We start from the raw sequence: 12,547 nt of genomic DNA on the forward strand, positions 1-12,547 counted from the left end.
GTCTGTGCTATTCTAGTCTGTGCTATTCTATTAGGGGAGGTAGGGGAATTGACCCACCCATGTGTGTGGTAAAAAAAGGTGAGTGTTTTTGTTCAGTATCTACTGGTGGATATTCCCAATTAAACCATGGCAAGCATTATTACATCATTTCACCACAAGCATTATTACTACCTATCTTCCACCGTAGACTGAAGTCCCATCTCTTCAGGCTGTCCCTCCATCTCGTCTTAACTATCCCTCCTCACCGCACTACCCCTCTGTACAGTTCCTCTACTGTAAATTAATTAATAATCTATATATTTTTTAAGTAAACTAATTGATCAAATAAAAAATTCTAGCATTGTGATTGCCAATGGCCCCTGGTCCTAGCATAGATGTATTTCTCTTATGATGACTGATGGATAGATTATTTACTTACTTAGACAAATGTATAATTGTTGTAAGTCGCTTTGGATGAAGATGTGGATCTGCTAAATCTGGATCTGCTAAATGCCCCAAAAATTAATGTGTGTCACCTGTGCTCACCTGTGCTAAGCAACCACCTTCAACTCTATTCACTGTCTGTCAGTAGTCACCAACAACACATTCTAAGAATTGATTCATAAGACTTCTATCCATCCTGGTATTACACAGGCATTACCTTACTTACACTAAGCTACACACCGCGTTGCTCTGCTGTAAACAGTCAAGGCTTAATAAGACATCAATGTGTTTAAGTTGAAGACTGCAGTGCCACCATAGACGGGATTCTTTGATTGGACTGACTCTACTGAAATGATGTCAAGGACACAAGTCCACATGAATAAGAGCCCTAAACAAAACACAGTAATGATTGGTGATCAGTGGTCACCAACTTAAATATGCGGCTGTCATATCAAGTTAATGCAGAATCATGGTGCATTAACTTTAACATATTGGTTATTCTGATGTACTGTACACCTCAGAGCCTCAAATACAAATCGATCAAATCCCTTCTTACAAGATTGTTCAAGGTCAAAGATGTCTTTGTTATTGAGTCAATGCATTTCGCTGTCTGCCAAGCTTATGAGTTGGTGATGAATGGATGAATCATGTGTGCGTGTCAGGAGCTGAAGGAGAACCAGGCCCTGGATAGAGAGACTCCTTCTACAGTAGGTCACTGAGATAGCTGGTGAGTATTAAGCTAGCCTTTAAGACGGCCAGGCCAGGCCAGCCCAGGCCAAGCCAGCAGGGAGTAAGAACCAAGGGGATTACGGCTCACAGAGCAACGCTTGGATGTGTGCGTTTACTCAGACTGTATAAATAACCTTACTCGCGACACCACGGGGGGGAACTTTCCATGGCGCACGTGCGCAGTCAATAAGACCAGGTCCTATTTGCAAATGTCTGGAGTGGTTTACCTTTCTGATGGAAGGTTACCTTGATGGGTAATGGTGTGCTGCTGTTGTTGTTGTTGTTGTTGTTGTTGTTGTTAGAGATTTTAATAAAGTCAGTTGTTAATGACAATAATAGTGGGTGGGATGAAATTGGTGTACTGTGGTTATAGACAACCTTTGTGTATTGATGTATTTTTTAAAATTATTATTAAAAATTGATGTTTTTTTTTAAAGTATTATTATTTTTAATCGTAATTCCCTATAGTTTAGTGTGATGTGCTTGGTGTGTGTGGATGTAATTCCCTCTTTTATCCTTCATTTACTTTGATGATTCTCAGTCACACAGTCAGTCACACACTGAGACACTCTTATTTATGAGATAATATGAGACCGTTTTATATTGTATATCTTCAAAACACTACATGGGATTACAGAAAACAAAACCAGCAAAAGTAGTAAACATACGTCCACCCTGCCCTACAGTGAGTATAGTACATAGTACAGTGCATTATTGGGACATCCCCCATTCTGCTCTAAGCCACCCCCTCTCTGCTGGCCGGAATGGTCCAGCCCTCATTTGCATAAGTTGTCTGTGAGTAGCTGCCTGGGCAGAGCAGGATAGTGTCAGGACTGTCTGCAGAGAGGAGGGGGGCTGAGCTGTAAACTGTACTGTATCACTGGACTCCTGCACGTACCCGGACAGAACCAGAACCATGTACTGTGCTTATCCTGTCTCTGGGACAGGCATGTATTGCTACAACGTGAAATCGGTGAGTGTGTGTTTCTGTTTCATCTCTCCAGAAAAGAGTGTGTATCTGTGTTTGTGGGCAGTGTGTGTGTGTGTGTGTGTGTGTGTGTGTGTGTGTGTGTGTGTGTGCGCGTGTGTGCATGTGTGTGTGTGTGTGTGTGTGTGTGTGTGTGTGAGAGAGAATTACTTTATTTCATGACATGAAGATAGTACACTCTGTCTATTCTCAACAGTTTAAGAATGATGTCACTGTTCAATGTTATCCCAGTTTCTGTATTTCCTACGGCAGCACAGTAACACAGGGAATTTAAAGTACAGTATAAAGGTTTACAATGAGTGATGGAAAAATGTTACACACTGTTGGGCCGGTTTCAGAGACAAGGCTTAAGCCTAGTCCTGGACTAAATCACACTTTCAATGTAAAATCTCCATTGAAGATGTTTTTTAGTCTAGGATTAGGCTTAAGCCTTGTCTGTGTAACCGGCCCTCAGTATGCTAGTATTATATATATTATTATTCCATGACAAGCCCACTCTATTGACTAGTGTTGTCAAAATTGTGTTTGTTTTTTGTATTGGAAGCGGTAGTAGTGTGTGTGTGTGTGTGTGTGTGTGTGTGTGTGTGTGTGTGTGTGTGTGTGTGTGTCAAAGCAGACTGAGTGTGTCAGAGTAATAATTATTGATGTAATGTTCTGGGAATTATTGCAAAGTTATGGGAAATCTCAGTAACCACTGTGGAATGTTTCTTTACAATGTTAAAGGTCCTCCTTTCAGACAGACCTGAGACTATACATCCATACATCCATACATCTAATCTCTCAGTAGAAAACGTCTTGACATGAAGCAGATTGCTGCTATTTCTAAGTGATTGAACCTTGCCATGTTTTAGCGATCCCTATGCCCCAATTACAGCCATTATCAAAGGCCGCTTTGATCTTTGTGAGAGTAACTATATCCAGACATGGATCACAGAGGGGGGAAATTGGTTACATGTGGCTAGAGTTGGTCATAGTGAAGAAGCACAGTGTACTGTCGGAGCTAGGATAGTTGTAGATATTCCTTTTATGTGTTTAATGTTTTAGAAGACTAAAAACAATGTCTTGCTTTTTGTTTGTTTCAACATTCAATTCAATCATTTTCTTGAATGGTGTTTTTGGAGCTATGGCAGATGGAAAGTTGGTTACACAAGGAGCATGTTGAAAAATGAACATGTCATTTTCTCTGTTTGTGTATGGATTAAATATCCCTTTGGTTTTTTGGTTCTTTATGAGAAAACTTTGTAATCGTTTGTGAGGCTGTGGTTGATGGATCCTAAATCAAAGCTGTGCTAAGACAGAAAGCCTTGGAGACGGTTCTTCTCTTCGGCGGGGGCCAGTGGGGGGGGCAGAGGGGGCGTGCTGGGGCGGGAGTGTGACCATTATTAACGGGTCGCCTGCTATGCCGACGGTAAGGAGGACAATTGGCTTTATCCTCCACCATATGCTGCTCCTGGTGGCTCAGACAGGCCCGGTGGCGGCGGGGGTCCCTCTGCTTGGCCCCGCCACAATCACCATGGGACTGCTGCCAGCCAGGGTCAGGGCTGTGTGTGTGTGTGTGTGTGTGTGTGTGTTGGGGGGGGGGGTTGTGTGTGTGTGTTTGTGTGTGTGTGTGTGTTGTGGGGGGGGGGGGGTTGTGTGTGTGTGTGTGTGTGTGTGTGTGTGTGTGTGTGTGAATAAGCATGCTCAAGAGAGTATTTAAAACGCCAGCTTTACAAGGCTTGTCGCCCGGGTAACTGACACCCCATTGATGTTGCACAGGGAGGTTTTATTCTCAATTCCTGGGACACATCAAAGCAATCGAGGGTGGTGCAGGTGCAGCACAGACCTCTTGGTGTGTGTGTGTGTGTGTGTGTGTGTGTGTGTGTGTGTCTGTGTCTGTTTTCTCTGTATGTGTCTCTGTTTACATTTAATGCTAGTTCCTAAATAATTTTAAAAACAAGTCACATTTCAATACTGTTACAATACTGTACACATTATATGATGATTTAAAATTCCAATTAATTTGTTACTTTAACATTTATTTATTTAGTCATTCATTTTTATATATATTTTTAAGTAAACCATTACATTTTAACATAATATGTATTATTATGCCTGGCCAATTTGACCTTGCAGGTGCAGTAGGTGAGACAAAAGTCTCATAATTAACAAAATGATGCAATATTAAAACGGTAAAAAAAGAATAATCTTGCAATAATCAAGGAAAAATGTATCACAAAAGACGGCCAGAAAATATGGTTACATATTGCTATCTGAAGAGGATTTACCTGGGACGACTATGTAATATGTAGCATTTCAAAATGAAACTCTATCCCAATCTTCTGAATCTGAACTAGGACCTGATTATGATGATTATGGCACACACACGCACACACACACGCACACACACACACACACACACACACACACACACACACACACACAGGCAGGATTTCTCTTGGTGAATGCTTCCTAAATCCGGATGAGGAAGTGGATGGATCCAGGGCTTATGGATTATCACAATATCTCTGAGAGTACGTCAGCGCTGTGTTGTTTTCATGTGGAGGACCTAACCCTAACCCCTAGCTCTTAGGTCTCAGTCCTGTATCCCAATCAATCACATTCAAGGTTCAATTGTTCAACTGTTTTTGGTATCATAGATGTTAGTTGGTTGTGGTTTTTTTTACTACATTATAACGTGTCAAAAAAAAAGAAAAAAAAGGTTAGGTTTAGAAGAAGGTGATAGAAGAAGGTTTTTCCTTCTATCAATGGCCCCGGGCCTGAGCTGGATTACTCTTCCTGCTACGACTGGTGGATTGATGATTCACTTGCTTAGTCAAATGTATTGATTGTAAGTCGCTTTGGAATAATGCCAAAAATGTCAAATAAAATGTTAGAATTTTCCGGTCATTTCCCTCTCCCCTCCTCAGGTTTATGCTCAATCACCAAATAATGACGACCACAACCAGAACCTGTCGTCACAACCGTCCTCTAAGGCCCCCGGCAGCATGTTTGCAAGTACTTTCTTCGGTAAGAATAAAACTTCACTGAAACACATCAAACCAGCTATTGAATTACACCCTCTCTCACTGGAGTGATTGCACGCAGTGTTCTGTCTGTTTTCTGGCATCCATTTTGGAATCTTTTTTTTTTTGTGCCACATCCAAGTTTCAAACAAACTCAAATCGTCTATTTAATTTAGTATGACAGTACTTTTTTCCATGTGTTTATTTTTCTTATTAGAGGGAACAAACAGTTCATCCGAGATGTGGAACGCCTCCAACGGACTGAGCCAGCCTAGCTACGCAGGAATGCTGGGAGGCTGCTCAGCCCACCAAACACAGGCCGGGACCTACACCAACCTGCCTTCACACAACCACCTGGTACGCCCTGACTAAGTGACTGAAACAGACCTACACACTCAAGCACGATTATACTTCTATTGCTCAAGCAACTCCAGATGTGCGACAAACCCCATGACGTACAGTATATGTTTCTGTTGTTCGTCCAGGACTATTCTTCGCAGTCCGTCTCCCCTCAGGATGTCAGTAGGACCCTCCCTCCCATGTCGACCTTTCACCGCAACACCTCGTCTCTCACTCCCCCCAGCTCAGAGTGCTCTCCAGGTGAGACAGGAAACGAGACACAACAACAACAACTACTGTATCTTCCATTTGACAGTACCGGTACACAAGGCTTCCAACACAGCAGTCGCTCCATTCTAGCTTGTAACGGAGTTTTTTTAAACGAAATCTTCTTTTGTGTTGAAGAAGCCTTAGGTCACATGGGGAATCCCAGAGGAGGAACACAGACAGGAGACACTCTGGGGAAAGCTCTGGCGTCTGTGAGTATCAGCCACCTGCATTCTATCATTATAATCAATAATAATAATAATACATTTTATTTATGGGCGCCTTTCAAGGCTCTCAAGGACACCTTGCAAGAGAGTTTAAAACCACATATCAAAACATTAAAATCAACAAAGCAAAATGAGATAAAAACAACTAAATCAGATATAACAACAAACAAAATACAGGAGATCAAACCAAGTAAGCCATTGTGAAAAGGTGTGTTATAAGACTGGATTTGAAAGTGGTGAGAGTGTCAACATTGCGTATGTTAGGTGGCAGAGAGTTCATCAAACAATATAAAAAATATGCCATTTATGCTGATGCTCTTATCCAAAGTGAGTCACATTGCAGTGAGTGCTATATATATTTGTTGGTATATTTGGTCCCAGCGGGAATTGAGCACACAACCTAAGTGTTGTTAGTGCAAAGCTCTACCAACTGAGCCACAGAATCAACCCTGTTCCTTTATTCCCTGCCGTTTTCATACGGACAAACCAGAAACCAAAAGCCAAACCAAAATCCATCCCTGACACCAACGTTAGCCTGGTCTCAGTGGCACAAAGGGAAATGGATACAGTGTCCCAGTAACAAGCCACTGTTGCTCCAACCCTGAGCTACTATACTCATACCGTAGGGCTCTTTATTGGTTGCGGACTGGTGAAATGAGTAGGATTGATGAGCCGGTGCAGGTTACGAGCCTTGCTACAAAAGGCTGCAGCGCTGGTTGTAAAGAAATCCAACAGAGAAATGACAAGTTGTGCTTTTAAAATGATCCATGAGCTGGTCCTCACACAGCCCTCGGCCCCCACCATCCCCCCCGTCCTCCCGGGTTCCCCCCCGGTCCCCCCCCCCGGTCTCTCCCTCTCTGTCTGCCTACAGATTTACTCTCCTGATCACACCAGCAGCAGCTTACCCTCCAGCTCTTCCACTCCAGCAAGATCTCCATCCCCTCTCACAGGCCCAGCGCACCCCACAGGTATGGGACTGGACCGGGGCGTTACTATGTTACTAGGGTCTTTTGGACTGGGGCATGTTACTAGGGTCTTTTGGAGAATAACATGCCTAAACAAAACAGCTGTTTCTGCCATTCTCTCTCTCTCTCTCTCTTTCTCTCTCTCGTTTCCATCATGTCTCATTCTCTTGGTGTTTCTCTCTCTCTTAGGTACTAACCAGTGGCCCTGCACGTCTGCCCCGGGCCCCCCCTCCCCCAACGATGAATCATCTCTTATATCTCTGGTAAGGCCATGTACTGTATTGTCTATTGTGTTCTTATTGCATTTTAATTGGTACATCCTGTTATGTGCACTGGTGACAGGAAGCTTGCAAAGTAAGCGTTTCATTATATCATTTACATCCTGTATCCTGTGCCTATGATCAATCAACCTTTACTTGTACTTGAAGCTCTGTGCTGAAGTACTCTACCCCCACCGTGCATACGTCCTCGTTAAATTGACGTTTTGGGTTAATACTGCTCTGCCTTTTCAATTGATCGAACTCGTTATGAAACCTCTCATGAAAGCTCTCGCTCTCTCTCTCTCTCCACTGTCCTTCGGAATCTCCCCTCCCAACACACACCTCCTCCTGCCCTCAGTCTCAGCTGGAGGACCGTCTGGACAGACTGGATGACGTGATCCACGTCCTGCGCAACCACGCGGTGGGGCCCGCCACCAGCCTGCCCAGCGACGTCCACAGCCTGCTGAACCACGCACACCAGGGGGGGCCCGTCTCTGGCACCCCTCACACCCCCGCCATGGTGAACAACTCCTTACTTTGTCAGAGTATCTTGGCAATGTCTCTGTGCAATGGAAAGTTTGTAAGGAAAAACCGATTGGCCGGTTGCTATTCATATACAGAGAGAGGGGTGTGTGTTTAGCCTCCGTGAATATTTTCCACAAGTGTAACTTCCACATATTTTCCACAGTGCTATTGTCCTTGAAATAGAAAAACACAACAAGGAAAAGCCTTTAGTGTTTAATTTCATTTGATCCTCTATGGGGGAAAGGAGAAATGCTTGCACAATGACACGCTCCACACTTCAATGTGTTTCTACTTCCTTTCAAGGGACTTAAGTCCCTCTGTGGTTGAGACACAAAGAACAGAGTTCTGAGTCTAATCTCTAGGTAGTATTAAATAGGAATTAATTTAATTCAGTTGCTTTTATTTTCCCAGAATGATGTTTTTCCTTAAACAATGAATCGTTCCTGAAAATAATTAGGGGTATGTTTGGGGGAGTTTAAAGGAGTTTTAAAGGGAGGGGATTAAGATTCTCTCGGATTAAATTCAGCCTGTGAGAAAAACAGATCTATTCAGGGATATGAGGGGCAACGGGAGGGCAGATGTCGGTTTGGTGAGCTGTTTGTCATTGGACAGCATCAAGAGATTGGTGTTTGTGTTTGAATGTGCCATGCATCTAGACAGGCATATACAACTACTGTATAATTCTACTCAATACTCAAGTTGTAAAAGAAAATCAGGGGGGATGGTGGATTTTAGCATATAGGGACAATTCTAGCATCCCCACAGCATCAGTGACTTCAGTGTCAGTGACTTGGTAAAAATGTCATTGCATGTGTGCGTGCTCCCTCGCCCACAGTATTTGACTCAATATGTGCAAAACTAAATGTTGAAATAGCATTGCGTTCATTGATAAAATGACATAAGGGATGGAATGGGGGATGGCAGTTTCAACTCGAGTGCTGGTTCTACTGTATAGTATACTGTACATCAATGTGTATGTCTTTTTAGTGGCCTGGGGTGGTCCAGTGGTCTAGGACCATGGTCTATAGTGCACACATAATATGTTATGCCCATGTATCTGGCCCATGCCCTGCTGACATGCCCTCTCCTTACATTCCTGTTTATCTTTACTATCTCTATTCAATCAAATGAAAAATACGAATAGGAGTGCCTGAATAACCTTTACAAATATATATGAATACTGTGTAGATGGTAAAGCAACACTGTGCTGTATGGTACAGGGTCATCTTTATTGAGTAAATTGTCTTGTGTCGTATTCCACAGGTTGAAGCTTTCAACATGAACAACAACCACTCTACCCTGCAGAGCCGGAATCAAAATGGCCACCCCTTCCCCAAAGTGCAGCGAACCACACTTCAAACCATACCCATGCAAGAAGGAAATAGAGGTTAGTCATTTTACCACTCTTCTTCTCAAGCATTGTACCGTGTCTGCCATCTTCATCCTCTTTTCTTATAACCTCAGGTAGATGTGTATGATATACTGTATGTCGTCCAAAAACGTGTTGTCTTTGGAACTCCCAAGTAGATGATTATAATAGATCTTTTTTTTATTGAATACTGTACATGTTAACTGTGACCAATATTCAAGTTCATTACATTTAGGCCTGGGGCGGGCGGCTGTGGCGCAGGAGGTAGAGCCGCCGTCTAATGATCGCAAGGTTGGCAGATCGGCAGTTCGAGCCCCGGCTGGCCACATGTCGAAGTGTCCTTGGGCAAGACACTGAACCCCCAAATTGCTCCCAGTGAGCGGGCCGGCGCCTTGCATGGTAGCTTGCCGCCATTGGTGTGTGAATGTGTGTGTGAATGGGTGAATGAGAGGCCGTTGTAAAGCGCTTTGGATAAAGGCGCTATATAAGTGCAGTCCGTTTACCATTTACCATTTGCGCATGTCAGATCTTCCAGGAGGGCTGGGCCACCTGCAGATGAAGTTGGAGAGTCTGGAGAGAGATAAGATATACAACAGTCACAACCACAGTCACAGAGACAGCCACAGCTCTGGCAGCCAGCGGTCTGATGACGACAGTGACACGCGGGACACTCACACACAAGGAGACAGCTCCCCCACCAGGTGAGGTGCCCACATAGAAGCCTGCTCTCTGCATCGCTCTATCTCTCCAACTGCTCTCTATCTCTCTATCTGTTCTATGTCTCTCTATCTCTCCCTCTGTTCTCTATCTCTCTATCTCTCCCTCTGTTCTCTATCTCTCTATCTCTCCCTCTGTTCTCTATCTCTCTATCTCTCTCTCTGTTCTCTATCTCTCTATCTCTCTCTCTCCCTCTGTTCTCTATCTCTCTATCTCTCTATCTCTCTCTCTGTTCTCTATCTCTCTATCTCTCTCTCTCCCTCTGTTCTCTATCTCTCTATCTCTCTAGCTCTCTCTCTGTTCTCTATCGCTCTATCTCTCTATCTCTCCCTCTGTTCTCTATCTCTCTATCTCTCTATGTCTCCCTCTGTCTGTTCTCTATCTCTCTATCTGTTCCATGTCTCTCTATCTGTCTAGGTAGTATAACGGTCATGTTTGGAAGAGTACACGTCTCTCTCTGCTTATGTTCCAATAATGGCCACTAGAGGGTGTCACAATACAGAACATACCATGATGACAGAGTTAAAAACATCTCTGTATATATTAGTCATTAGTTAGTGACTAGATTAGTCATAAATAGCTGTGGTGTCATTTTCCCGGTACCTATCATTTGAAAAATATTGATTTGAAAGAAAATACTACAACCAAAATGTACTTCTTGTCCATGTTTGATGTGCATGTCATCAATAGCAGGCCAATAACATGTAGCCAACCACTACTACAAGGACATTTCCCTGGTATTTGGCAGTTACTTTATCCAGTGTATACGTATGTCCCCACAAGAGTGGAGGAGCAGTGTGTTTCCTTGGTATTTGTTTTATCCGTTGCTTTTTATACGTCCCCACAAGAATACGGGATGGGGGGCATATGTGTTTCACTGGTCCTCATATTATTTATTGTGTTTAGACGTCCCCACAAGTTTAACAAGGGAGCCGTATCAACGTATATCAACTCACACACTTGCTTTGTCTCCGCTGGACGCAGCGTCCACGACGAGGACCTGAGCCCTGAGCAGAAGGCGGAGCGGGAGCGCGAGCGGCGGATGGCCAACAACTCCCGGGAGCGTCTCCGCGTGCGGGACATCAACGAGGCCTTCAAGGAGCTGGGTCACATGACTCAGCTGCACCTGAAGAGCGAGAAGCCGCAGACCAAGCTGCTGGTCCTGCACCAGGCCGTGGCCATAATACTGAGCCTGGAACAACAAGTCAGAGGTCAGTGCTGCTAACTGCTATAGTTGGGCGCTAAGTCAGGGAGGGGCGGGCTGCTACTGCTGCTGCTACTGCTGCTGCCAATACTATGTGTCTGCAGAGCCGGAGCACCACCCAACAGCAGTTTCAGAACCCGCAGGTTTAGGACCCTAATAATAATAATAATAATAATAATAATAATAATAATAATACATTTTATTCATGGGTGCCTTTCAAGGCTCTCAAGGACACCTTACAAGACAGTTTAAAACCACATATCAAAATATTATAAAATCAACAAAGCAAAGTGAGATAAAAACAGCGAAGTCAGATATAACAACAAACAAAATACAGGAGATCAAACCAAGCCATTGTGAAAAGGTGTGTTTTAAGACTGGCAGAGAGTTCCAGAGGCGGGGAGCAGAACGGCTGAAGGCTCTAGATCCCATAGTAGTCAGGCGGGCAGAAGGGATGACAAGTTGGTTGGCAGAGGAGGATCTGAGACTACGGGAGGGAGTGTGAGTGAGAAGGAGTTCAGAGAGGTATGAGGGTGCTAGGTTATGGAGAGCCTTAAAGGTGAGAAGGATAATCTTAAAATGAATAAGGAATTTAATGGGGAGCCAGTGTAGTTGTTGGAGAACTGGAGTGATATGGTGAATGGAGGGAGTTCTGGTGATGATGCGTGCAGCTGGGTTCTGGACCAGTTGGAGTTTATGGAGACGTGTGGAAGACCAAAGAGGATGGCATTACAATAGTATATACAGGATGTGACTATACGGGATGTGACCTTAGGGTTAGGGTTTTACTCTCTGCTGCTGCTGCACTGGGCTGGGTGTGTGTAGCCTCATCCTCTCTTAGGTCAGATGAGTGAGTGAGAGATCAAGAGAGAGAGAGAGAGAGAATGGGGGGGATGGAGTCAGAGAGAGATAGGAAATAGAGAGGGGTGGAGTGCAAGAGAGAAAGAGAGAGATAGAGAGAGTGGGAGTGTGTGTATGTGTATGTGTGTGTGTGTGTGTGTGTGTGTATGTGTGTGTGTGTGTGTGTGTGTGTATGTGTATGTGTATGTGTATGTGTATGTGTATGTGTATGTGTATGTGTATGTGTATGTGTATGTGTATGTGTACGTGTACGTGTACGTGTACGTGTACGTGTACGTGTACGTGTACGTGTATGTGTGAGACGGATAACATCCAGGTTATTTTGTGCATTCATAATAATAACTTTGTTTTATTTGTTTCGCACTTTTCCTGCAAACGTCGCAGCTCAAATGATAAACTCCTAAAAGTTCAAAACAAGGGATGATGGGAAAATGGGATTGATTTCTTTCAATCTCAGGCTAAGGCCATGTTTCTCTGACGTGTGATGTGTGTCAGTACTAACCTGGATGTCTTGTTTGTGTGTGTAACCTGTAGAGAGGAACCTGAACCCCAAGGCAGCTTGCCTGAGGAGGAGGGAGGAGGAGAAGGCGTCCGCGGGGATGCCTGATCACATGCACCCGTCACTGCACCCCGCCCTGGCAGACACAGCCACCATGGGCCATCTCTGA

At 44.0% G+C, this 12,547-nt stretch overlaps 1 protein-coding gene across 1 annotated transcript; it reads left to right on the forward strand.

The window, feature by feature from the left end:
• Nucleotides 1–2,068: 2,068 nt before the first annotated feature.
• LOC308170455 (transcription factor 12-like) lies at nt 2,069–12,547 on the forward strand (the record flags this gene model as incomplete). The annotated part of the gene is made up of 12 exons (XM_080545245.1): nt 2,069–2,125; nt 5,050–5,149; nt 5,363–5,502; nt 5,631–5,745; nt 5,890–5,963; nt 6,850–6,946; nt 7,133–7,206; nt 7,562–7,723; nt 8,992–9,115; nt 9,633–9,798; nt 10,721–11,025; nt 12,414–12,547. 12 exons carry the CDS (start codon nt 2,069–2,071, stop codon nt 12,545–12,547), a joined length of 1,548 nt encoding a protein of 515 aa, XP_080401371.1.

This window comes from Nansenia antarctica (genome assembly GCF_963989245.1).
Source record: "Nansenia antarctica genome assembly, chromosome: 14".
NCBI classification, from domain to species: Eukaryota; Metazoa; Chordata; class Actinopteri; order Argentiniformes; family Microstomatidae; genus Nansenia; species Nansenia antarctica.